Here is a 26,676-nt window from a genome sequence, read left to right as displayed (position 1 = left end):
CCCCCCGCCTCCGGCCGCCAGCTCTCGCGAGATCAGCTCCACTCCCGGCATCCATTTCGCGGCTGGAGTGAGGGGGGGCGGCTCTGAGGGAAGATGAAGGCGGCGGCCATGTTGGGAGCTTCAGGGTGCTTTTGGTGCGGGGTGTGCTGAGGGAGTCTGCGCAGGGAGAGCCGTCGCTGGGGGATCGGCGGAAGGTCGGGCTCGAAGCGGGAGGAGTAGAGCGCCTACTACGACTCTTGAGTCGAGCTTGTTTAGTTGCGTGTGCCTGCCTTCAGGAGCGCTCGGCAGGGGAGGAGGGGGGGTGTCCCTGACCGAGGAGCCAGCACCATGAGTGGGGGGACGCCCTACATCGGGAGCAAGATCAGCCTTATCTCCAAGGCCGAGATCCGCTATGAAGGGATCTTATACACCATTGACACCGAAAACTCTACTGTGGCGCTGGCCAAGGGTAAGGACCTGGCGGAGCAGAGGACTGGGCCCTGGCGGCCCGGCAACGCCTCGGGGAGGGGGCGGGTGGGGAGCGGGACCGCGGTGCGTGCGGTGGCGTGGGGACCGTTGGGGGCCCGTCGGGGATCGAGCAAGAACCTGAAACCGCGGCAGAGTCGTCCGTGGCGATGAGGAGGCCCGGGCGGCGAGGGGGAGGCCTGCAGCCTACGCGGGCCCAGCAGCAGCTGCGAGGGGGGTTTGGCGGTGCTTTGGGAAGAGCCCGCGTAGTTTCGGCCGGCGGCGCGTCCTCCCGCCATTCTCCCCGGCGGAGCGGCTGCGGCGGGGCTGTGGCGACCCGCGGCGCTTCGCGGCGGAGGTGGAAGTGAGTGAGGGGCTGGGAGAGCGGCGGCGCGACGGCGCTGCGGAGGCCCCTGCTCCCGCCGCGCGGGCTGCGCCCCCGGCTGCGGGAGGGCGTAGGGAGAGCGCCGAGGCGCCGCGGCGGGACCGTCGCTAAAAGGAGCTAGGGACGCTGCTTCGTTAGGGGCTGCTCCAGGGAGTCCCGAACAGAGTAAAAGTATGAAACCCTAAGCGGCGGAAGCGGTGCAGGAGAGGAAGGCTGGGAAGAGGATTTCTTTGCATCGTAAGAATTCCAGACCTACAGGTTACAGGGCCGGAACTCTTCATTCTGGGGTAGGAGACAGCTCGGGTCTAAAGGGGGTCCTGTGAGTGCTAGGTTATCGACAAAGAAGGCTGATGTATGTGTAAGAAAGTTAGGATGGTAAGTATACTGAGAAGAGTAGTCAGAGGCTGGGGAGTAAAATAGAGAATTTCTGAAACTGGGTGTCCAAAGGACTTTGCTGTTTCTTGCACATTATAATGCACACTCAATACAGGTGTATTAGTCGTGGCAGTGAGTGTGTAATATTCAGGTAAAACATAGAATTTTTAACAACATCTTTTTAATAGATTCTGCAAAACTCAGTGGTATTTTACATTTCTTGACTCTGTAAAGTCTTGCTAAATAATTTAAAGCATATGTAAAAGCAGAGAGTTTATCTGGCCATCAGGTAAGGGGGAAAATTGCTCCTCATGCGAATTAAATGTTTGGGACTGAGAGTATTCCAAACCTCAGTTCCTGTTTGCTATGATAGGCTTAGCCTTCTAGCATAACGACAGTCTGTTACATTTTACATAGGTGCTGTTTATTAGTCTGTGGAGTTGATACCACGTAGCAGTTTCTTTGCTTTCATCTCACATTGGCCTTCGCGGTAATTGTTGTTCTTGTGCATTGTCACTTTAAGACCACCCCACCCCCACACCCCCTTCCAATTATTATTTAAGAAATAGGTTGCTTTGTTTATGAACTCCTGTATGCATGCTTTGAAATGCCTTATAGTAGGTTTGGTCCCAGGTCCCAGGTTTGCATAGTTCATTTATGGGGCATGTAGCTTTCAAGATGTGTTTTCCACTTCTGAGGTTGCCTTTAGGTTAAATTACTGTTTCTGGAATTGCATTATCTGTTTAAAAATGGCAGATAGTATTTGTTTATATGAGAAGAAGGTGAGCACTGTGAATAGATGTTTAGAAATTCCAGTAGCATGTTGTGATTGTTAAGGTTTGTACAAAAGCACTTACAAGAATATCGACCTTGAGGAGCTTGTGATAGTCTTGCCCTAAATTAGACAGGTTTAGTGCTGACCAAGCCAATTTTGCATGACTTCTCAAGTGTGGTTAAGTCATGTTATGGCATATCTGCCAAAGTGTACGTATTTAAGATAGATCAAACTACAGTTACAAATCTAATCTACTTTTTTCCCATAGCTCTCATCAGAAATGTAAATGTAAACCATTAAATTTGCTTTAATAAAACTTGGCTGAGTTAGCTGAAGAATGCGTGTTTTGTAATAGTGTCATGATTCAGAAGAGAATAAACCAGTATTTCTAGGCCACCTGGAAACAAAAATCTTGAGATCAATCTGGAAGCTGATAACAACTGTATTAGACCAAAACAGTTCACTGTGCTTGTGAACAAAATGCTGAACTCTAGAGTATTGAAGTTTCTGAATAAATGAAGACTTAGGTCATATGAATGTGACATGGTAGCATATATGTGAGGTGGCAAGTGTGGTTAATTGTGGTTGGGTCCATACGTGAAAAAAGCAGATCTTCCTTCTGAACTGTCAGTAGCTGTAAATACGTTGACCAGTTAATTGTTATCTCTTACTCCTGTGGCGAGTACAGAAGTCAAACCAGACCATGGATCTTTGGCACAAATGTCAAATTTTCTGCCAAAAAGAGACAAAAAAGGCCCCAAAAGGTGATTTCATGCTTCCAGTTGATCTGCTATGTAGCTGGCTCCACGTGACTGTTAACCTGGGTCGAGCGCAGGGTGGCTTATTAATTTCCTAACTAAAATCACTGAAATTGTTTGTTTCATAAAGTGCAAACGTAAAGGTAGAATCTGTTCTTGAATAACTACGGATTTGCATAATGATAGGACTTCTGTGGGCAAACTGAAGTCTGAAATCAATCTTGTGAAGTTGTACGTGTGGAATACCTTCATTTCTCTTAAATCTGCAATTTTAGACAGAAATAAGTTTTTGCTGACAGGGTACTGCTGATTGTAGTCTTGACTTACTGAGGTTCAATCTCCTACAATTCTCTAATCAGCATTTTATTTACAAAGCTGTGATCCTGCCACTAGCAAAAGTTGTGGCCTCTGTCACGCACATTAGAGGAAGACTTCCATCTATGTCAGATTCCAAATATTAAGCAAGCTATACAAGTATTTTAGGGTTTTATGTGTTAGTGGCGCATATTTTTTCTTTGGATTGCCATCTTTTCAGAGCTGCTGTTTGGAACCAAAAAACATCCACTCTTATTCTCAAGTTTCAAGTTAAATTAACTTGGCATGTCTTTCCAGTTCATCTTTCTAATTCATACTTAGGTTTTTAAACACCATTAACTCCAACCAATTTAAGAATAAAGTGTTAGCAAGCTATGGTTAAGAGTAAAATTTTCTTGCTGTAAACGGATTGAAGCCCTACCTGGGGCAGTTACAGAATAATCATGACAGATTGTGGATCTTGTGTGTTGCAGCATTAAAACTAGATGTGATCTTTCATGCTAGTGATACATAATGTCTTCCTATTTCAAAGCACCTATTTGAAGAGATAGATTTTTAATCTGGCTAAGCTGTGTAAGATCAGTCACATTGGGTCAGAAAAGGCTGTTCCCTGCCAACAAAAGGGAATCCTTAGGATTTTGAGTATAAGAAACAAGGAAATTACATGCTGTCTCTCTGGTATCATGCATCAGTTTTCACTTATCAGCTGTTGGACCACTGAGAGTTGCATTTGGAACCGTTATAATTAATGTATGTTAACAGAATAGTAGTTAAACTTGCGGCATTTTCAGCCATCTGTGATAGTCTTTCCCTAGCCTAACGACACATGAAAAAGAAAACTTCCCTTTCTTTTAGACTTTTATGCAGTATTAATTGAGTGAAAGCCTCAGAGACATAGACAGAAGAAAGTTAAAGTCTGGTGAAGACTTAAGCATTTCTTACAGTTCAGGGGTAGGAGCAGGGAAGGGAAGTGTTAAATCTGTATCAAGTTTTTATGAAATTGTTTTTTTTAGTTAAGTGACATGCTTCCTTGATGTATTGAGGTTTAGGGCATGTGTGCCAAACCAGTCCTGTGCATAGTGTGTCACAGCAGAAAAATTCCTCTTGTCAAAGCGCACTCCTGGCTACTTCTCTCATATCTGTCTGCCTGTTAACTTACCACCCCTGCAAATAAGGGAATGCAGACTGAATTAATTGTTCAGAAGGTACGAGCCTGCCACAAACTGGTTCCTTCACATTAATACTTTCCCTGTACTGTGGTGTGCAGGCATCTGAGCATGTTTAGAGGGAAAAGGTTGTGGTGTATTGCAGAGAGGTGGGAGCTGAAGTGGTCTCATAGTTGTCATGCTTCTCATTGGGTGCCTTAAGCATGGGGGGAGACTGATTTCTCTGTGTGTACGCTATGTATGAAGTCAGGCTGATAAGATTGTGTCAGTGCTGCATACAGAGACTGAACCACCTATTTGCCAGTGATTCACGTTATGTGGGAACAGTCCTCTTTTGCTAGTAGAATATATAGGTTTGCTTCTGATTAACACAGTATTTTTCTGAGTTAATCAATGGGTAGTCATTTCTGTTAATTGATAGAGAAAGCTGTGATGTTTTCCTGGGATGCTATAGTAGTATAATACAGTAATATACATTGAAATATAGTGTAGTAGTAACATTGAATGAAGTCAGTCAAAATCTGTACAAAAATATTTGCAGTGCTTTGATATGAAATTGGTGGAACTACTTGGGCATAAAGTCACATGCATGAATCCTGTTAGACTCAACAGTGTTGGTTTCTTTCTAGCTAGGTACTTAATTGTGTGTATTTATGCTGACAAGAAATAAGTTTGCTTTTAACATGTGATGGTTGCCTTTAGTGGGCAAGACCCTAAGACAGTTTAACTCATTAAAAATAAACAAACAAAAAAACCCCCACCCCAACAACAAAACCCAAACCAACCAACCAAAACCCACAAAAAACCTTAAATTGACCAAAGTAAGATTAAATGGACTTACCATAGTCCTGGTAAGTGCTGTAAGATTACCTTATCCTCCACGTGCTTATTTTCATTTCCTCTCACTCTTCAGTATTTTGCTATATATGAACCACTGCACCTTGTTCTGAAGGAGGGGTGTAGTCTGGGGAAGTACCCCAAGAGAGAGCGCTTGATAGAGCTCTACGACTGCTGCCACTTCCATACGGTGTGGTTTTGATGCTCTGGCAACTTAGTATTTCTGATTATGCAAAGCTATGGTAAAAGCTATTTCTTTTGAAATCTTGTTGCACTGGCCACCTTTTACATTAGTCTTGAGTGAGCTCAGATTATGTAATATCCTAATCCAGGCTAGGACAGAAGAAACTGGAAAGATAGCTATTTATCCCTTTGAGAAATATTAAAAGTAACATTCAACTCTTTATGTTGTACTGCTATCTGAAGAACCTAGTTGGGATAGATACTGTGAAAACATTCAGTAGCCCTTATGCTGAACTGCTTTCTTAAATTACTGCACATGCAGTTCTGGTTCCTTGCTTTCGAAGGAAATGAGATTTGGGAATGGTTGTTTTTGTTGTGTTGCGGGGTGAGAGGGGAAGGTTGAACTCCCAGTCAGAGCAAGTTTGCTTATCCCTCCCCAGCAGAGCTTGTCTTCTTTGGACAAAATTGTCTTTATATTTTGCAGAAACTAAAACCAGTTTGGTTTGGGGCAGGGAAGAGGTAGGGGAAAAAAACCCCAAACTCTTAGTAGCGGTTCTTTATGTGTTTTGTTGCAAAACTATTGAGGACCTTATTAGTGTCTTGGTCTGGTTGCACAGACAACTGAATCTCTGAAAGGTTAATTTTTTGCTATTTAAAATGTTTTATTTTGCTGTTTTCATAACTTTATGATGGGGAGAAAGATAAATTCTTTTTGACATACAGTAAAATACCTTTACCTCTTTTAAGGTGTCATTAGATGAAAGTAAGGTTGTTCACTTTTCTCTTCAATTGATTTAGAACAGGGAAAGGTAATTGCCAGGAGTTTAAGTATTGCTATATGTGTCATGTGATGCTGGTATTAATAGTAAAATACTTATCCATGCAGCGTAGTGCTGACTTAGAAGTACTTTCAAAGCAGATTTCTTCCATAGTTCATCTTACTTTAATTTCTGTGTAAAGGTGGGATGTGATTCTCTAGCTTACTACCCTTTTTCGTGGTGTTCCTGCTGCTTGGTTCCTTCACTTTCGCTAGAAAGTAAAATACTTCAGTAACTTACTGATCGTGCTCTGGCCATTATTGTGCACCTTCATAGACAAAATGGCTACTGGAGCAACCATTTCAGCGTGGGACAGAAAGAACCAATGCAAAATCAACTTCAGTTTTACTTACCAAGACAGTAGGTCAAATGATGGAATGAAGAGCCAAGTTAATTTATTAGTTATCCAGTAGAGTATAGGATGGCCAGAAAGTGAGGGTGGATTCTCTCTCGGTCAAGTCAGTGAGATAGAAAAGCCTGATGAATAGAAAACAACAGAATGAACTAAGGTAATGCATATGACCAGTTGACAATGTTGTTAAGCTATTGTGTATTACTTAGAGTTAATTTCTGCAAATTCTTCAGCTTCAGATTATCTTTTTCTGTAGAGAAAGAAAAGACATTTATCTTACAAAGATTGAAATTCACTTAACAGTATATGCCTTTTTACAGCGCTTACATTTTATAGTACCATTCAGAGCAGACTTTCAGATGAACAGAAATAGAAAAGTTGATTAAATTCAGCTCAGTAGATGATGTAAGTATGAACAAGATAATTGTAACCACTTAATGTTATTTTTCATTGTAGTGTGGAGTTGATCTCTTTACCCCTGAATTATGCTTCTCAAAAATATTTGTAATACTTGACTGATAAGCTCTGTTTATGCAGTATTAGAAGAAGCAGCAGTGATGGAAGATGGTTGGTGCAGCCTGAGAAATGACTCTGTATCACTTTGTACACCTCTACAGGAAACTCTGCTTTTCTTGACTAATGGTTTTATGGCTGCAAATAAGTGCCTAATGATGTCTCCAAATTGTTGATGCATCTGAAAATGGAGGGGAAACTAATTCTGGTAAATTAAAACAAAATACAGATGTTTTCTCAGCATAAACTGTAGTACCTTACAAAGCAAACAAAAAACCTCTTTTAAAAGGCTAGAACAAAGACAGTCAGGAGGGATTGCTAAAGCTGCAGCAAGTTGTTTTTCAGTAGAATGTGACTGTCATGATTCCCCCCCTGCCCCCTACTCTAGTTTCAATTAATGGTTTAAATTTTGCTTACAAAACTCCAGCTGTTGGAGACATAGCTCTTAATCAGATGCACTTGTTTGTTTCACTTTATGTTCACCTAGGGTTGGCAGTCTCAGGGTGAGAAGCCTTGGAAAGGGTAGTGCAAGTGATGCTATCTGTGTACAGTGGTAGTGATTATATGTAGTGCAAAGGGAAAAGCATGGTAAGCTTCATCGCTACACAATCTGAAAGCTGTTGCAGTTCAGTACATAAAAATAAATTTAATGTCTTGATATGTTGCACACTATGCAGACCTGCTGAGGAAGACAGTTGTGCCCCAGTGAGTTTAACTTGACAGAGATCATATGAACCTTACACCAGCAAGAATGCATTTTGCTTAGTAAAAGTTGTATGTACATACCACAGAATTTCTAATTTTTATGTAAAACTTGATTCAGATCTTGAATCTATTGAGAAATGCTTTGGTTTTGGTAATTTTTAATAGTCTAGTTTCTAGTAGTAGTAGCGCATTTTTTTCTAATTTACAAGTGCAGAATATGAAGTATGTAAACTCATCTAGTCCTTGAGTCACAGAGCTGACATACCAGCCTTTGTTGGTGTTGCTGCTGCTATAATATCCAGAAAGTGTGAACGTAGCAAAAACTGCTTTGCTGCTGCCCCTTATCCTCACGAACCGGTCAAAATACTCAATGTGTGAGTGACAGCATAAATGATGTCTCAGTAAGGAATAGAAGAGGTGTCTGTGCTTGATTTTTAACAGAAATTTTTAAGATCAAATTACTTATGTCTGACCAGTTGATAATGGCAAAGAGTATGCTGTCTATTTAATAAGCTTTTTTGCTCAACAGAATATTACTCTTTCTAAAGCTGTTGATCTCTGCAGTATAATTGAAAACTTTTTTGGTGAATGGAGGATGCTCTTATTTTCTTCTCTCTCCTCGATTTTGCAGTTCGCTCCTTTGGCACAGAAGATAGACCAACTGATAGACCTATACCACCTCGTGATGAAGTCTTTGAGTATATTATATTCCGTGGCAGTGACATTAAAGACCTAACTGTCTGTGAGCCACCAAAGCCTCAGTGTTCTTTGCCACAGGATCCTGCTATTGTTCAGGTAAGCCAAAAAATATTTTTAGATGTTGCTGAAGCTAAAACCTGGTAGCTTTAAGTACCCTCTACGTGAGTGTTTAAAAATTAAAATGTTTACTGCTGTAAAGATCACAACCCAAGGTTAAGAACTCTGGAAAGATTTTCTTCTTTTGAATTGTGTCTTTAATTGTGCAATTCAAGGTTGAAATGTAACTCTAGCATAATGTACCGGATGCCAAAGCAGACAGTTTTTCAGAAACAGGTAAGGACTTTCGGTAGGCGTTGATGCCTTTTTTTGAAGCTACTTGGCTTAGGAGGGCACGTATGCAAGACTTACTGGAAAGATGGGACTTGGTATAAGTCAAATGAAGTAGATACTGAAATTTCTTCAGATCATTAGTGATTAAAGTGTTTTATCTAGCTATATAGGCTTTATACTAAAGGGCAGCTATTTACAAAGGGAATACTTGGTTGCTGAAGGGAGAGAAGCTTGCAGCTTGAAGCCTTGAGGGTGAATTAATCTGTTACTTCATAGTAAATGGACTGAGAGAGAGTTACTTTGGATCTTTAAAATTTGTTGGCTTGTTGATTGTGCTTGTGGGATGTCTTAAAATCATCCCTGAGAGCAAGATGGATGATGGTTCAAATGGAACTTGATAATTCCATAATATAAAATTCTTGATATTTCCTTACAAATTACCTTTGCAATCTTCTTAAAGTCTTTTGCTAAATTCGGTGCAGCTCCTTTTGTAAGTGGCAGCTGTGATCTGTGAAATTGCTAACCCCAGTAATAGTAACCCCACCCTCCTCCAGTATGTTTGGGTCTTTCATTCTTTGTGTGGCTTTTGAAACTTAGGGGAAAAGAGAGGACATTTTTCAAGTTGCCAACAGAAGCTTACACATCCGTTTGACAGAAGAGTCCAGTATCTGAGGTTGTAGGGAAAAGAGTGCAAAGTTTTATGGTACTGTTTTCACAAGTTAGTGATATTGGAAAGGGTAAAAGTGCTCTCTAAACTGTATAAGTACTTGTGAAAATGTTTTCTGCTAACTGTTGGCTGGTTTGGGTTTTCATGCAGAATAATGTGTGTGATTTATTTTTCTTGTGTTTTCTTTGCTTCTGTGTTAAAGCAGTTAAATTCTTGATATTAAAAAATGCAACTTTATGAATGTTTAGGTCTTCTATATGTATTGGCCACAGTGGTGGTGGTAAGGTAAATTTAATGAATGGTTCTAGAGTTTCTGCACATCTTACCTTGCAGAACTATTTCCTGCTTTTTGTTTTTTGTCTTTAGTCTTCACTAGGATCTTCAACTACATCTTCATTCCAGTCTGTGGGGTCCTATGGTCCTTTTGGCAGAATGCCTGCATACAGTCAGTTCAGTCCAAGCCCACTGGTGGGACAGCAGTTCAGTGCTGTTGGAGTTGGTATGTTCATTTTTATTATTTGGTGTTTTCCCATAAGTGAAGTTGCAGGCTTGTGCCTAGACAGTAATCAGTGGTTACTATTCCATCAGTCTTACCCTAAGGGCAGATCCCAAGTCTTCTATCTGTAATCAGTCCCACAGTTCAGCTCAAAAGTAGTTCTTCGTAGTCAAATCAAAGCAATTATGATTGAGAACTAAACATCCTATTTCAGAGGGAGAAGTGGGGAAAGGTTCCTGTATTTATGAATTCCTTTTATTTCATACATATTCATTACATTGATCGTGTATTCCTTACATTTCCCAAGTGGCAGGGGCACCCCTTCCACAAAAGCCCCATAGCTGTGCTGTCAACATCTGGTATCCCAGGTTGACCGACCAGGTGGTGTGTGCCTTAACCCAGGGGTTGGATTATTCAGTAGTCCATGTGCCAGCACACTCCTGCAGCTATTCATGAGAGGTTAGCTTGGCATGAAGTACATGCTTGAAGTATTTTTTTTATACTGCACGTGCTCTCTTAGACTCACCAACCAACTTTGATTCCTCCCTCAAAAGGTTTTTATTTCACCTTTTTGTTTTTTACATATATTTTTGTAACTGTTAGGGCATCAGTGCTACTCCTGGTGCTGAAAATGTTGGCCATGCGAAAAGAAGGCTGTAGAATTGGCCATAACTTGATACCAGTTAATAAGATGTGACAGTCATATTTTTGGTTAAAGCTGTTAAGTGAAATATATGCCAATAATGTTTATTTATTATTCTGTATGATGCTGTTATGACTATGCTATGTTAATACTTGTGATATTCAGTTAGCAGTGCTTTTCTACTTATTTTTAGATAAAAAGCATCAAGATGTTAGTTTTACCAACTTACTATGAAGAAATACATTTCATTAAACTCCCAAGTGTATGGGAATGGCGGACTTAGGTGGTCATTCTATAATACACCTAATATGGCTTCACTAATCATTTAGTACTAATTTTAAAAAAAAGGTCTAAACCAGGTTTTACAACTATATTATTTCTTTCAAAGCAGGAGGTTCATTAACATCTTTTGGAACAGACTCTTCAGCCAGCGCTAGCATGTCCCAGAGCACTGCAGTGGGTTCTGCATTTACAACAGATGCAAGATCTCTAAAAACACAGATGTCTCAAGGTAAATCTTACTGAATAACTCTTTGATCATTTTTGACCAGTTGTGCCCCCATAACTTAAGTAGTTTCCAGAAATGCTAACAAAACTAGCTGAATTCTGTCATGAAAACACTTGGTATTAAAACCAGAAAGCACTGAGAGGTTTTGTTCTTGCTCTTTAAATGTGTTTTCCTACATCTTGGCATGCTGGATACATAACTGTTAGCAACACATTTGTTATCCTTAAAGCATCTGTATTGAGGAGCAGGACTTATTTCAGTTGAATAATGTTAGCAAATAGGTACATATGGAAATTCTATATATAGTTTTACTGATATCATGACAAAACTGAAGATACTTCATGCTGATTGAAGTCCTGCTTATAATTTTTAAATTTTTATTCCTAACAATATTTTTTGTTAATGCATATTTATGTAAATAACATTAACAGCCGGCTTGGCTCCCTGTAGAGATAGTGACATGGCAGTTAAGTCAGCTTAATAGTGATAGAAACTGTATGGATAGTTTGTATAATATTGGAGAAAGAAAGAAGCAAAAAGGAAATGGTTGATGCAGAGTGGCAAAGAAAAAAAGATGCTGAGCACCTTCACCCTCACTTTTCATGCAGGTCTCTTAAGATTGCTCCTTAAAATCCGAAAGACATTATTTCGTGCTCTTCCACTCTTTATTGCTGTGAGTCAGTGTGTGCTAAGATACATTCTTAATGCTTTTTTTAAGTTTATGCAGTCGTGTTAAAAGGCAGAACGCTTCATAGCAAACAAGTTTTTTTTTTCCAAAATTCTAGTTGAGGTTTGTGCTTTCTAGGATTGAGTGGATTACCAAAAATAGATTCTACTGTGTTGCGTTAGTTGTAGGGGGAAAAAAGTATGCTGAGCATTTATGCTGTCTATTGAAAGAGTAGCTTGGTTTTCTGTAGGTGAAATTAAAACTTGTATGATTCTCAGACTAATATATGACATATTCTCCAGATGAAATACGTTCTGCCACAGAATTTACTGTGGGGCACTAAAAAGCTTTTTCCTCTGTGTGTTAGCTTTTAAAAATATTTTGTCATCTTTGTAGTTTGTAAGTGTGGTGTGATTGGTTTTGGGGTTGGGTTATTGGGGTTTTTTGTTCAGCTTTTTTTATGGAATGCGGTCTTACTTTCTTAACTGGGACTGGAGTCTTATTCTAACTTCTTAGTAGATTTACCTATGTGATGTCATAAACTTGTCTGGCCAGATCAAATGTCTCCATTCTAATCATGCTTCTGGCTCTAGTCACTCATGCTGCAAATTGAAATGTATGAACAGCACTTCGTGAGGAAGCTTTCACAGCTCCTTCATCTGCGTTATGGCTGGCAGTAGCCATCACTGTTCATTTATTTTGTGGTAATTATACAACAGAGTGCACTAGATGAAATTTCAGTATCGCAACTGGTTCTCTGCCTCTGGAAGCAGTCACTTGCCACTTGGCTTTCTAGGGAAGCAGAGTATTTTTACCTCCTGTCAATCAAAAAATTTCATTCCATAGCTAAATGCGCATCATGGATGGGTTGGTAGGGATTAATTGTCCTACCCATTTTTTTCTTTTAGACTGGGGGAAGGGAAATTGCTAAATATCCTTCATTCTGGATTAGTGGATCTGAGGGTGCAGAAATATTTATTTCTTCTTTGGACACAGCTGTCTTTGACTGGTAAGGCAGATAAATCTGTCAGCCTAGATTGGTTGAGACCAGTAACTCAAATCTGTAGATGAGAAATAACTCTGGGTTTTGGTTTTCTTTTTTTTTTTTTTTTTTCCCAGGTCGTTCCAGCCCTCAGATAGATCACTTGAGAAGGAGCCCCACCATGGAACAAGCAGTACAAACAGCTTCAGCCCACTTGCCTACTCCAGCACCAGTTGGGAGGAGGAGTCCTGTACCAGCCAGACCTTTGGTGTCTGCTAGCCAAAAATCGTTAGAGAATCAAGAGCACAGACGAGGTAGTTTTGGATAATTTTCATACAGTTTATTTTCTTCCATACACATATGAAGTGCTCTTTTTAAGGGTAATATAGGAATTTTCCTGCTGGTAGACTGGTCAGCAGAGACCTGGATTACATAAATTGCTTTCTAAAGTCAAGCATATATTCTAAATTGTTATTTTTTTTCTTTAATGAATTAAACTTGTGGTTTGCTTTTATAGGTTTGGATTTTTTTAAAATCTGAACCATATAACTATATACAAAAGTATGATCAAAAATACCTAATAGGATAAACAAATAATTTTTTTATTTCCAACTTTAGCTGAAGCACACAAGGTTTCAAGATCAGAAAATGAACTCAGAAATGAAAACAAACGACAAATTGGTAAATCTTGTTTTGAGAAATAGCTATCATTGTTTTCAGACTTCATTAAGTCTTCAAGTCTGCTAAAGTACAGTGTTGTGTATACTTTGCAAAACTGCGAGGACTTTTGTTTCTAACATCCAGAAATCTTGCAGTTCAAATTACAGTAATAAAGAATTCATCTATTAAAAGGCTTTTACATAATTGTTTCTAATGGGTAACAATAACTTTGCCCTGGGCCAGAATAATACAAGCACAAAAAGTCAGCGTTAAAGAGAAAAATCTCTTCTGTTTGCTCTGTATTAAGCAATTGGAATAAAAATGCAAAACCAAGCGCTATTAATGGATTTATAAACACAACAGCATGAAAAAAAAGTGTTAACTTTCTACAAAAATACTTGACTGAAAAGTCATTAACATTTTAACTCTTCTTATGAAAGCTTTTAATGAGTTCTAGAAAGTCGTTTAGTACCATTATGCTTTCTGTGTCACTGTTGTGATTATTGTAAGTGAATTTACAAATTACAAGCTGCTCCACCAGGACTTTAAACAACAGAAGTGCAGGAAGAGGATGCATAAAGTCCCAACCTGTTAACCAGGAATTAAAAAACAAAATAAAAAACCCCACCCAAAAAACCAACCATGCCCCACCCTCAACGAAAATCCAGTCTACAAAACCAAACCGAACAATTTCCCTCTTTTCAGTTCCAGGTGGACCATCAGCACGGAGGGGCCGTGGAGGTCACAGAGGGGGCCGAGGAAGATTTGGCATTAGGAGGGATGGTCCAATGAAGTTTGAGAAGGACTTTGACTTTGAAAGTGCAAATGCACAATTCAACAAGGAGGAAATTGATAGAGAATTTCATAATAAACTTAAACTGAAAGGTAAACCAATTTTTGCTTAAGATTTGAGTGTGGAAAAACTGTCTTGCTGTTTTAATATCCTACCTTGGAGAACAACTTTCAAAAGGTGGCATACCACATTTAGTCTCACTTGCAGTCATTAAGAAATAAGTAAAATTAACAAGTAATCTGAGATCATCTACGTAATCAGATACTTGGTTCATGATTTGAGTTTTGAAGGAATTTTTAAATAGCAAGCATATTCTAACGAGTCTGTTGGTTAAAAATGCAGATTACTTGAGCAGAAGTCCCAATAGTGTTGAGTTTACTTCTGAGTTCTGGAAAAGATGTAATAAAAGACAACCCATGCTTTATGTTTTCAATTATTAATGGACCAAAAGCAATCACAAGAACAGGAGTTTGGGATCAGAACTTTGCTGGAGGATGCACAAGAGGTTAAATTTGAGAACATTTCCAGCATTTCTTTGCTTTTTTCCTTTTCCATAGAAACACAGGAGCAGTTTGAATCCATATTGCCAACACTTCTGTTTCTCCAGCAGGGTTGTCTTTTTAATTCCCTCATTCTCTTGTGACTAGCCACCTGTTTGTTAACATGGCTGTTACTACTGTTACTATTTTTGGACAAAATTGTTACAAGTTAAAATAGGGAGTTCCCTGTTTGAGTAAATGATTGGCTGAAAGCTGGGAAACAAAAGGTAGGAGCAAATGATCAGATTTCAGTGTAGGGAAAAACCACCAGTTGAGTCCCATTGGATTTGTTCTCTGGTGCTTTTCTCTTTTTCTGGATCATTTTTAAATGAGTTGGCAGTTTGCTGTTGATACTCATTTTTCAGAATAATAGAGGAAAGGGAAAGCCAACCCTAAAAAGCTACAGAAATATTTTATGAGACAGAGTGGTAATTTGTGTGTGTGTGTTGTGGAGAGCTTGAGTTGGCTATCTGAGGTTCATGCACAGCATGATGAGACGTTAAGCTGTAAGCATTTAGGAATGAGTTTATGATCGTAATAGTTAGCTATGCTGAATGGTCGGCTGCTTTTTCAGTACCAGTCAAAACAGTAAGTTGAACTTGTGGCATTATCAGGAAAGAAATATATCATAAAGTCAGTTCACAGCATAATGTCTTAAATGCTGGCTGTGTGTCTCAGAGATGACAGCGAAGCCAGAAGACAAAGGAGACATGCAAAAACACGGAATGACATTTTTCAGGAATGACTGAGTGAGGCTTTTAAGACTGGAAAGGAGGGAGCTAGGAGGTTAGAAAATAGGTGGCTGTCAAATCCATTCTGCCACAGGTGGTTTTGTTAATTAAACTCATAGAGAATATAGAGGATATCAAACCTCCAGGCAGCAGCAGCAAAACATCCTAATTTGTGTCAAATTATTTGACTTCCACATTAAATTTTGGCAGAGTTTTTTGTATTTTTGAGCATTCGGTATAGTTCATGTCTGTCTGTCTGGGAATCAGTTAACAGTGCTGTTTTGTTTAGTATGATGGTCTGGAAGGCTTCTGTTTTTTTTTTATTATCCAGAAGATAAACTTGAGAAACCAGAGAAGCCTGTAAATGGAGAAGACAAAGGTGACTCAGGTGTTGATACCCAAAACAGCGAAGGGAATGCGGATGAGGAAGATCCACTTGGACCCAACTGCTACTACGACAAAACCAAATCCTTCTTTGATAACATCTCGTGTGATGACAATAGGTATGGCCTGCAAGGGGAAGCTTGTTAGTCTCCTTAATGCATGTTTATGTCATAAGGTCCTCGGTCAGCAGTACTTACTACAGTCGACTCTTGAATTGGAAGTGAGTAAAGCTTATTTCCGCATGCAGTGGGCAAAACCAAAACAGGAATATAAAGTATGGAATTTCTTTGTGGGCGAGGTGCAGTACATCAATAGGAAGACTTTTTAAAATGTTTTAGAACTATGCTTTTAGAACTTAATGTACGTGCTCTAAAATCTCCTTTCCAGATTTATTAAAATAGGGGTTTGGTTTTGTTTTGCTGCTAAATTACCACTTTAGTTAAATCAATTATGACTGTATTTTGGTAATTGTTTCTAAGTAGATGACATAACTGCCTTGGCCAGTAGTGTTGATTGAAGGGGAAGATAGCATTTCAGGAAAATGAAAGCTTATTTTGCTGTCGCCTTTTTATGAGACAGGATGATGTGGGTTGCTGACCCCTTTTGAATTGGGGGGGTGGGGGTTTGTACTGACAGGTAAAGTAACATCTGTAACTGCAAACTCTTACTTTCTGTTTCTTGTCTTAAATTGCTGACAGCTTTTATTTATTTTATGTATATTGCTGTGTGCAGAGGATACAGGCTGTAGTTCTATATGGGGAACTCTTACAGCACTATTGATATATGATTAATGATACTGGAACATACCCCTTTTTGTTGAGTTAAGTGAATTGTGGCAGACACCTAGACTCTTGCAGAAGAGGTAATGTGGAGATTTACAATGTGGGTAGTGTATCACTTTTAATTTCACGGGCTTTCTGGCGATTCCTGCGAAGCCAAGGCAGTCTTAGATCTGACGTGTGTTTTAAACCAATCCTTGTTCCTTTGTGTGGCAGAGAACGGCGACCCACCTGGGCTGAAGAAAGAAGGCTAAATGCAGAGACCTTCGGAATACCGCTGCGTCCCAATCGTGGCCGTGGAGGGTACAGAGGCAGGGGGGGGATCGGCTTCCGAGGAGGAAGAGGACGAGGAGGTGGAAGAGGTGGTTTCACTGCCCCCCGAGGTTTTCGTGGTGGATTCAGAGGAGGTCGCGGAGGCAGGGAGTTTGCTGACTTTGAATATAGGGTAAAATACATTTAATGTTACTGTGACCTGACCCACTGTTCTTGGAAACCGGTGGTAGAAAAACTCATGCTTTTAGGTTTGATGTTGAACTAGAATTTCTTGAGTAGTATTTTGCAGGTACTCTGAGCTATTTAATTGAAAGTCCATAATGCTGAAATTTTATTTACATAACATTATTTTACTATCGGCAGCAACCAAAACTAAAAGCTTACTTTCTTCAAGTGCCCTAAATACTTGTTCTGTAGCTGGAAGTTTTTTTAATACTCAAAGTTTTGCAGATTTAATACAAGTGTTAATGTGAATTGCATTCTTCTAAGCAATATTATAAAATGGGAAATACAGAGAGAGAGTAATTTGACTTGCTTCTCATGTGCAACCAACTTTTTTGAATTTTTGGAGCTTTTTTGAATTTTTGAGTTGGCACAAAGCCTATAGACCTCTAAGGTCCTGTACAACCCCTAAAATACAGTAATTGAAGTTACTGAAGCATAGCAATGACCCTTTGCAAAAAGGAAGACTTAAAAATACTTGAGTTCTGTAAGGTCCTGTTACACACTTCTTTTTCATTATAACTTGACATAATTATATCCAGTAGCTGGTATCTTAGATGAACTTTTTCTTGAAAATAATGTAAATTCTGTTTATGAAAGCTCATTGATCATACAGATTTATGTAAATCAGCAGAGCTCTGTTGCTTACAAAACCAGAATCTTTCAATAATTTCAGTACAAGCTATTTCTCTTGGCATGAAGTGTGTAAATTCAACTCGGACGTCTACTTGTCAAGGAACAGAGCTAATACTGATCCTAATCAGCATGCCAGTAACAAATACAGTTAACCAGATCAGTGCAAGTAAATGTAGGCTTTAACAGTTCTGACTGGAGCAGAAGAACTCTTCCTGGTGGCTCACTGCATGAGTAGTTAGGAGTTTTTTTTGAACTCCGAATCTTTGTTTTCTGCTGCCAGATTTAAATATTTCTATATATGTTAAAAAAAAGGGGGGTGAGGTGGGTTGGGCTTTTTTTAATCACAGGAGCTTTCTGACTATCCCTCAGTTATTCCTTCCTGAGTTGGAAAAAATTCATCCTGTGATTTTAAAGAAACTTTTGGTAGCTGAGCATGAATTGAACTGAGGACTTGAAGATTAAAGATTTGAATTCCTGAGTGAAAGAATTTCACAGGCTTCCTGATAAGTAGGGAGGGGGTGTAAAGACTGAGGACTGGTGGCACATGTCTAGTCAGCGACGCACTGCTTCCTCGGTCTGGCACCCACTGGTGTGCTGACCAAGCACCAGCCTGATGGCGTAGGGAGGTCTCCTTCCTGATCCCGGAAGGTGGAAAGTAGCCACCAAAGTGCATCTTTCCCCAGATTAATTTGTGATTCTTGTTTTGCAGAATTAATTTTAATACTTTACTGTTGTTCCCTCTAGAAAGACAACAAAGTTGCTGCATAGTCTACAAGAAAGCTGAAACCGGGTGAACGTCTAGATCTTCTTGATCCAGAGAATTAGTTTCAATCTCTGCAAAGAATGAAGTTAATTTGCTGTATACTTGTCACCAGCACTGGGATTTAACTATTTAATTTCAAAGGGGTATAATGCAGTTACTTTTGAAAAATGGCCATCTTTGAAAACAGTGAGCATTAAATATATTTGAAGCAGAAGGATAAGTAATTTCTTATGTATAGTTAATTATAAAGCAGTACTTCGATGGAGTTTAAGTATTTTTTCATCATGGAAAGGATTTTTTCTTATTACTAAACTGTATTTGATAATTGCTTCAAGTTGTAAGGACAATTGTATGCAGAAGGCCGTCGATACTGTGAGAGTTTTGATCCACTGAAGGTTGTTTTTTGGAAATCCTGTAATAGCCCTTTTGAGATAGTTGTACTTTTATCAACTAGGGTGCTGGACAGTAGAAAACTTGCTTTGTCAGTCAGATATGTACACACAGTAAATACTGTTTCTTAGGCAAAGGAAACTTTTTATATAGTTGTAAAATTCCATTATATCCCATTGCCAAAGAAACATTACAAACTTTGTATAGCTGTATAAAAAGCAACTAATTTTTTAAAGAATAAACATTTTTAAGTCGGCAAACATACTGTGTTATTGCAAAAGTTGATATGCTGAAGAACACTGAATTAGTTGGGTGTGTTTTTGTTTCTTTCTTTTAGCAGCTTTTCAGGCTTAAATGTTTGATTTTATATTTGGACTACAATGAATATTTGAAAATGTTCTTCCATTACATGAAACTGGATACGCTTTTCACTTCTCTCACAAGAATTTGGTTTTGTAGTTTCCGGCATATCACAGGATTTGACCAAATTAAGGAGATATTTTCAAATAAGGAGAAAGGAAATTTTCATATGTCAAAATTTGCAATTAATTTTACTTAGTGATAAATATTAACTTTTTTTAATAATGGAGCCAGGCACGCGAGTTTGTGATTCTCCTGGAATGCCTGGGATGAAAGTATGTCTCCAGTTGTCAATTCTTGAAATGTTAACTTTGTTGTAATACCTGTAGACATAAGCGATTTAAAGAATTCTTAGTGTTTGAAGTTGTTTGCATTTTGATAGACCATAGCTCGGAGACATTAACGATGCTGGTTCTGAGAGCGCGGGATCACAAATGACAGAGGACGGACTTTTTGCCAATTCTGAATGACTCGTTACAACTTTTTGATATGCTGAAATAGAAACCCGGTCATTTGTGTCTGTGTATGTATATGAAGGCCACAGGAATAAAGGGATCCAAAGATTAAAACGTTTTGACCTAATTTGCTGCCTTGTGTTATTATTACTCATGCTTCAGCTGGTTGTCGGGAGGATGAGGGTGCGGGGAGGGGCACGGGCGGGCACGGGGGGTAGGGGACAGGGCGGGGGGAATCGCGGTTCCTGGGCCGCGCGGCTGCGCTTCCCCTGCGGCTCCCCCGGGCATGCGGGGCAGGGCCGGTGGCGGCCGCTGCTCGCGTTGGGTGCGTTGCGGCCTGCAGGGGGCGCTGGCGGGGGGGTGGGGCGGGCCTGCCGCGTGCCCTACCCTGCCCCGCCGTGGCGGGGCGCGGGCGCGCGCTGGGCATTGCAGTACTCGGTTCGGTTTAAAGCAAACGGTCGGACGCGGCGGGGCGCTGGGCCGCGCTTCTCGTGCCCGGGCCGGGGGAGCGGGGGCCCCGCCCACTCGCCGTGTACGTGCCGAGGCGCGCGGCGGCCGCTGGCGGTGCGTGGCGTGCGCGAGCCGCCCCCGGGAGCCAATGGGAGCCCGCGGGGGGCGGAGCCGCCGGGGCCCGTCAGCCCTTGCGCGGGGCGGCGCCGGAGGCATGTCGGTGGCGTTCGTGCCGGAGCGGCTGCGCGGGAAGGCGGAGGTGAACCAGGAGACGCTGCAGCGGGTGAGCGCGGGCGCGAGGGCCCGCGGCGGCACGGGCACCCCCATCCCCATCCCCCCCGGCCCGGGCCGTGCGGTGCGGTGCGGGGCCGGCTGTGCCGGGCGCGGCCCGGGCGGGCGGTGACGGCGCTCCCCTGTGCCCCAGCTGCTGGAGGAGAACGACCAGCTGATCCGGTGCATCGTGGAGTACCAGAGCAAGGGCCGGGCCACCGACTGCGTGCAGTAAGTGACCCGCGGCGGGCGGGCCCTGCGCAGCTTCCCTGCCGTTACGAACGCCCCCCCAGACGCGCCGTTCCCAGGCGCTGCTGCCGCGCGGGGCACCCCCGGTGCCGGCTGCGTTGTGCCGAGGCCTCGGTGAGTGTCGCTGCGGCAACCAGCCCCGCCGAGCGGGCTGCCGCTCCCGCCCCGCGGTGCTGCCTGCTGCCGCCGGGTTAGCGGGCCGCTCGGCGCAGCGTACCGGCCTTCGGAAGGAGAACAGGCCGCCGCCGGGGTTGCCCCGATTGTGCGTCATTCTCATAGCTCGGTCGCTCTTTCCGAGGCGTTTCCCTGATGCCCTGTTTCTTCCTCCCCCAGGTACCAGCACATTCTGCACAGAAACCTCATTTATTTAGCCACAATTGCCGATGCGACGCCCCCCGGCACGCAGAATACCGTAGACTGACAGCGCGCACCTGGACGCGAGCCGTGACGCCTTAGGAAGCTGTAGGAACGCTTGAAGTTTAGAGCGAGAGCTGAGGAGGTGTGGTCTTGAGGGGCAGGTAAACAGCATCCATACTTTCACGTTAACGGCACAGATGTAGTTTCTGATGTAACTTCTGATGTAACATCAGGCTGGCTTTTTCCCTGTTACTGTAAGCAGAACGTAAGGGTGATCGTTATCATACTCCCATGTTCCCTCTGAGAAACGCCATGCGGCTGTACTGCTGGAAGGAGCCTGGCTGTCAGCACAGCGCTACCAGAGGTGCCTTTGGAGGACTCCTGTGCCCTCATCAAAGCAGAGACTGTTTTGTGACGAAGACTGTAATAACAGGGAAAGGGCCGAGCTAGGTCATTGCCCTACCTCCAACATGACAAATCCGGTCATATGTTGCCATATAGATAAAAGCACTAGCCTGTTATGTCTCTTGTATCGTAGGAATGGTGCTTAATAAGGATGTTCTTTGTAAATTACAGTATATTCTGAATTAAATAATGTGTCAACACAGGAACAGCTCCGTGATTTAGTGAAATAAAGTGTTTACTCTTCTAGGAAAATGGGGCCGTTGCATAACTTTGAGCAGTTAAGCACGAGGGACTTCAGTGGGAGAAGGCTGCATTTGCCCCAGTTGTGTCCACTTTCCCTTTTTGCTTGAAAAGCTCTGTACTGCAGACTACTGTAAACAAGTAAATTCTTGCATCGTCCAAATGGATTCCTGTGCTTCCTGGCTACTCATCAGCATCCCCAGCCAGCCACATGCTTGTGTACTCTGAGCTAGGAAGAGCACAGCTCACCTGCTCATACCTCGGAGGTGCCCCACGATTACCGTACTGTAACTGGAGAGCCTTGATAATAGTTCAGGGGCAGGTGGGTGGCAGCCACAGCGCGGTGCACGCCTGTTACTTTCTGCTCACTGCCAGCAAAATTATTTACTCCACAATTACTATAAATGCAAGTAACTTGGTTTTGGCAACATTCATCTGCACAAGTAGTTCAAAGGCACTGCGAAGGCATTATCTGCGGCATGTTCTTCAGTGCAATCTACTTGGAAAAAGTAGCCTTAAAGATGCTTGAAACTGTACAGTGCATAAAGTTCATTTTTATAGGGTTAAGTCAGTAAGTAGGCAGTTGACAATTTTCAAACTGTTAAATAATCCCACGTTAATGAAATAAGATCTTTGTTTACAAACCGAAATTACAGTTTAAGGTGCTGCTCATTTTCAGCAAGGTGCATATTTTAAACAAGTATGACCTATTAAATGTGTATCTTTAATAAAGCAAATAGTTTACTTTTACAGAAGCTTTAAAATACAAAATGTACAGTTCCAGTTCAGAAGCATTAGCTATTCACAAGAAGCACTGCAATAAGGGTAAGTTAACTAAGCACCCAAACCCTTGCACTTGGCAGTGTAAGTGAAGTTTAATGGCAAGACTCATTTGCCAAGTGCAACAATTCCTAAAATTACCAGTGTTCAGAACAATCGGAAGCAAAGGACATAGTAGCACCTACGTGGTCAAAATGCAGACAAACTTTCTTTGTTTTCACAATTCACTTATGTAGGTCCAGAAACTTGCCAGCATTTGTAATTACAAATAAACTGCAAAAACTATAGCGATAATTTTGGCACTTGTTAGAAAAAGTTTGAAATTAAGTGTTTTCGTTAACTACCATTTTGGTCTTAGTATGAATAACCAGTAAATACAGCCAAATCTAGGATTTAATATTAGATCTAAATGACAAGATTTAGGAAACTCAAAACCATTCATCAAGTTAAATAACCACTAACATTTTCAGCAGAGGGTTTTCAAAATTATAGTAGTACAGACCATTAACAATTTACAGACAGAAGCCACACTGATTGTGCAAAGCACATTACTGTAAAAAGTCTATGTACAGCAAACAAATCTTTGTAAACATGGTAAGTATGAAGTTTCAGAAAACATGGTGACAATATCATAAATACAGGCAACATTGGCATCCTCAAACAGCACAAAAGGTAACAATCTGGGCCTGCAAATATAGCCCGTCACCATACAAACAAAAAAGGTGGATGGGTTTTAAATACCCAAATGTTTAATAGTTTTAGTGTTGTGTATACTTTTTTATTTATATATACATATAACGTATTTATTTTTTGGTATCTTTACATATAGATGTACTTAGCTTGTAAAAACAAAAACAACAAATGTGCTTTATCTTCATTGAAAAATTATGTAGTTAGAACTAATAACCCATTTTACTAGTAGTTAACATATTAGAATGATATGACTTAAGAAAAATACAAAAATAAGATTAATACTGTCAAAACTCTTATACCAGAAAATATTGTGGTTTTTAGACTCTTTCAAAGATGAAATATGAAAATTTAAATAAGCTCTAACTATATAAAGAATCTTCTGTAATCTCAATTAATATACAGTGGGATAGCTATACATATATTTACCATTGTTCTTCAGTTTTTAAGCACCAGTCACTCTCCCGGATCCACTTTGGTTGGAAGATTATTCCTAATTCCACAGGTTCACTTAATGGCACATATTGACTGCAAATAATTACTTTATCCTTTTTAAAAAAATAACGTTCTTTTAACTAAATGCTACCCCACATTTCAGTTTAGTATCTTCTGAGCCAGCTCACAATTTTTAATCAACTGTAGCATCTGAAATAAGACTTTAAATACACGCAAGTAGTCTTTTAGGCTATATTTTCACACAATTAAGGAGCACTGTGTGGATAATGCCTTTGGCCAAATGAAGCAGTAAGAAACAGTGTATTTATTTGAAAACCAGTGTCATATTATCCACACAGGTGCCACCTCCTTGAAGCAGCTCAGATAACATTTGTGACACAAGGTTGAGTGGTTCTGCCGATCTTTACCGAGCGTAAGGAACCTACCACAAAACTCTTATTTCGCAACCGCTTCTGCAACGGTTTCATCATGAACTCACTTGTGTGGCACACCAAAAGCTGCTGTTGCACTTCATGTAAAAAAAGCTGCCCACAGGCCAGTCACGGAGAATACAAAGGCTTTACAGCTTGTCCCGTTATAAATTTGCACAGTGTTGAGCAAACTGACCACTATGTATTTGCTTCAACATATTCAATGTGTTTCAGTAAGATGTTCAACTATAAATCTATATGAAAAATAGCTATAAAATACAGTGTTTCTCACATGGTAGTCCTTCAACAGTTCTGAAAAAAAGGTTCTGAAAGTAAAGGCAATAGACACGTTTTTAAAAGCATTTTTGCATCACAGTTTTGGGCTGTTTCATGTACATCAAACAAACATATTGGCCATATTTGCTCAGCACTGTAAATCAGAATTCCAAGAGTTTGTGTATCTCACCCAAACCCCCTCAATTCCGTATTTAATGAGAGAAACAGGATACAGCCAATACACAATTGTGAAACAAAGTTTACGTCATTTATGTTTGGCCCTGTGCTGCGTTTTCCAATACGAAAAGCAGTTAGTACTGATGCAGGTAAGATGGTCTGCGTTCGTGCTTTACTGGAAAAGATTTAAAGCCCTTATTCATCTGTTTGTGCTGGGAAGCCTGTTGTGATTGCTGCTGCTGCGCGTAGGCAAAGTTCGAGGAGATTCCTGCTGCTGGAGCACAGTCGTTGGCTGCTGCCCACATGGGTGACTGGAGGATCTGCATCGTGTCGCTCCACTGGCTGACCGGGCTGCTCATGGGATACAGAGACGTACTCTGACTGGGTAGCGTGTTTGTGACAGAGGACGTGTGCTGCCAGGGTGCCTTCGGAGGCCAGGTTTTGGTTTTATTATCCTGAGAAAACAAAATTAGTTTGTTTTTTTCTTAGGGGGGGGGCATTTTTATTTTTTTTTTAATAGCAAAACATTTATTTTTTTGAGATTATACTTAATGCATCACCTTAGCACATTTTCAAAGATTTATTACGTTTGAAAGCAGAACTGATGCCTGTGTATGGCACTCTCAATTCTTAAAATATCTGCCTACTGAAAAACCTTTTTATCTACTTCAGCACATTTGCTTGACATACAGTAGCCCTGCTCCAAGTCAAAATTTCTAGCAAGACAGGTAATAAATCTGGTGAAGCTTTCGCTTTCTCTGCACAAACAATTCAAATTGACTGTGTTGCCTCTTAGCTTAACTTGAAATCTTTGGTTTTGCAGTAATTTCTGCTACAAGGGAAAAATGTGAGTTCTAATTTTAATATTTAAAATTGGAAACTGATAAAAGCATCCAGTACTACTTGAGTGCAAACAGTTTGTGTTTTAGCTGCTGTAAGCAACCTGGAGATACAGATGCTGTGCTGGTAAACCACCCCGACATGCACACAGGAAAAATGACTCAGCAAAGCCATTTTCAGCTTACCTGATTACGGTCATCTGCTGCAGGAAGAGGTGGTGATGGCAGCATACTAGGTTCCTGTTCACCACTACTGTGTTTTCTGCACACACACACCCCCCCAAAAAAAAAAAAAAAAAAAGAAAAAAAAAAAAGAGTGAAATTTACTTTTTTGTTGTTAAAATGAGTCACCCACATCAATCTGCCGCTGGCATATACCATTCCATAGTTTCAGTCTGTCATACTTGACAGCCTAGAATGTGTACTGACGTCTCGTCTTGCTTCATGTGGTTTGGCTCAATACAGGCAAAAGCAGCAATGTAGAAAGAAATCCACTGCTGAATACTCTGAGAGGCTTGACAGTGCAGCAGTTCTTTGAGCAACAGCTTCAGCAACATGCACTTGTTTATAGAGGCAAAAGGAAGAAGGGCTAGTCTTTTGCCCACTTGGAATAAATCTGCCAGAAATTGCCTTTTTTCTCCCATTATCTGCTCTCCTTTTTGTTGTTTTTTTTTTAAAGTACCTTTTCTGATACAACTTTACAGACAAGACACAGAAACAGTTGAGCAAGTAAAACATCTGCTGAAGCACAGTGACTTCACCGAGGAAAAATGTTACACCTTTGGTTTAAATTTGTGACATAATACCTAGTATCAAATAGAATTCCTTGACCACATGTGCATTCTGGAAGGTTTTGTCCTTGATTTTGTTTGGTTGGTTTTTGTGTTTTTGTTTTGTTTTTTAATGGGGAAGGGATTTGAGGTGGATGGGTTTAGATTAAAGCAGAAGCTTTTATCCTTTCATCCTTTAAAAAATAATAAATATCACCATGTTCCAATCATCAGGCCTCCACAGGTGAGCAGTCCTTTGCAGGTCAGTTTAGAACACTCAACCCTTGCGCCTTCTCTTACTGTATATTTTTTTTAACTATGGTATTTTGTCAGGCCCTCGCCTGTAGAATGTTTTTTTTCTTGAAAGTAACATAAGGCAGTAGGTACTGTTACTTCAGCTTAAGTTTTTGTTTAATGAAGCACGCTCTTTGGAAACTTCATTCTGCTCTTCAGAGCACTACATAAAGCACAGGCTTTTGTTCTTGCTTTGTTAATTGCTCCATGATCGACCTCTAGGTATCTGGTGGCTTGGCAGATTAATTCACCCATTAGATGTTTATTGTACACACAACTACTACTTCTTCTGTGACTGCTTATTGGGTGAATCTCTTCAATTAATTTCAATTTAGCATTTATTGAAGCTCAGTCCCTGTCCCCTCTATGTAAAATCTTGGTAAGTGTAAAGATCTGGAAAACAGCTCTTT

The 26,676-nt window shown here is 40.7% G+C and overlaps 3 protein-coding genes across 8 annotated transcripts in view; 2 read left to right on the top strand and 1 right to left on the bottom strand.

The window, feature by feature from the left end:
• Positions 1-96: 96 nt before the first annotated feature.
• On the top strand, positions 97-19,730 carry LSM14A (LSM14A mRNA processing body assembly factor). 3 transcript variants are annotated; one of them, XM_080365015.1, is made up of 10 exons: positions 97-448; positions 8,258-8,421; positions 9,689-9,821; positions 10,853-10,972; positions 12,756-12,932; positions 13,237-13,299; positions 13,984-14,163; positions 15,673-15,844; positions 16,721-16,949; positions 18,380-19,730. In XM_080365015.1, the coding sequence occupies exons 1-10, from the start codon at positions 328-330 to the stop codon at positions 18,401-18,403; spliced, it is 1,383 nt and encodes a 460-aa protein (XP_080221141.1). In that variant the 5' UTR covers positions 97-327; the 3' UTR covers positions 18,404-19,730. The 3 variants fall into 3 exon arrangements, with proteins under 3 accessions (XP_080221141.1, XP_080221142.1, XP_080221140.1); XM_080365014.1 differs by having other exon boundaries at positions 98-448; positions 10,850-10,972; XM_080365016.1 differs by lacking the exon at positions 13,237-13,299 and having other exon boundaries at positions 10,850-10,972.
• Positions 19,731-20,204: 474 nt separating this feature from the next.
• Positions 20,205-21,741, top strand: SS18L2 (SS18 like 2). 2 transcript variants are annotated; one of them, XR_013923678.1, is made up of 4 exons: positions 20,205-20,336; positions 20,478-20,554; positions 20,906-21,090; positions 21,192-21,741. XR_013923678.1 is itself a non-coding variant. In XM_080365037.1 (3 exons), exons 1-3 carry the CDS (start codon positions 20,268-20,270, stop codon positions 20,991-20,993), a joined length of 234 nt encoding a protein of 77 aa, XP_080221163.1. In that variant the 5' UTR covers positions 20,205-20,267; the 3' UTR covers positions 20,994-21,741. The 2 variants fall into 2 exon arrangements, 1 of the variants encoding a protein (XP_080221163.1); XM_080365037.1 differs by having other exon boundaries at positions 20,906-21,741.
• Positions 21,742-22,108: 367 nt separating this feature from the next.
• Positions 22,109-26,676, bottom strand: part of GARRE1 (granule associated Rac and RHOG effector 1) — a 63,327-nt gene continuing 58,759 nt past the window's right edge. For all 3 annotated transcript variants that reach the window (XM_080364988.1, XM_080364989.1, XM_080364990.1), the window contains 2 exons: positions 25,389-25,464; positions 22,109-24,818 (listed from right to left, as the gene is read on the bottom strand). In XM_080364988.1, coding sequence (XP_080221114.1) covers positions 24,498-24,818; positions 25,389-25,464 — 397 coding nt within the window. In that variant the 3' untranslated portion in view covers positions 22,109-24,497. The remainder of the gene's footprint in view (positions 24,819-25,388; positions 25,465-26,676) is intronic.

This window comes from Falco punctatus, assembly GCF_963210335.1.
Source record: "Falco punctatus genome assembly, chromosome: 14".
Taxonomy (NCBI): Eukaryota; Metazoa; Chordata; class Aves; order Falconiformes; family Falconidae; genus Falco; species Falco punctatus.
This window is presented reverse-complemented; position numbering and strand designations above follow the sequence as displayed.

What these genes read in the sequence shown, in the direction of transcription:
- LSM14A (XM_080365014.1), top strand. Translation starts at nt 328, where the DNA reads ATGAGTGGGGGGACGCCCTACATCGGGAGCAAGATCAGCCTTATCTCC. An exon ending in TACTGTGGCGCTGGCCAAGG is followed by an intron (nt 449 to 8,257) that starts GTAAGGACCTGG and finishes TCGATTTTGCAG; the next exon opens with TTCGCTCCTTTGGCACAGAA. An exon ending in GTTCAGTGCTGTTGGAGTTG is followed by an intron (nt 9,822 to 10,849) that starts GTATGTTCATTT and finishes TTTCTTTCAAAG; the next exon opens with CAGGAGGTTCATTAACATCT.
- SS18L2 (XM_080365037.1), top strand. Translation starts at nt 20,268, where the DNA reads ATGTCGGTGGCGTTCGTGCCGGAGCGGCTGCGCGGGAAGGCGGAGGTG. An exon ending in ACCAGGAGACGCTGCAGCGG is followed by an intron (nt 20,337 to 20,477) that starts GTGAGCGCGGGC and finishes CCTGTGCCCCAG; the next exon opens with CTGCTGGAGGAGAACGACCA. An exon ending in CGGGCCACCGACTGCGTGCA is followed by an intron (nt 20,555 to 20,905) that starts GTAAGTGACCCG and finishes TTCCTCCCCCAG; the next exon opens with GTACCAGCACATTCTGCACA.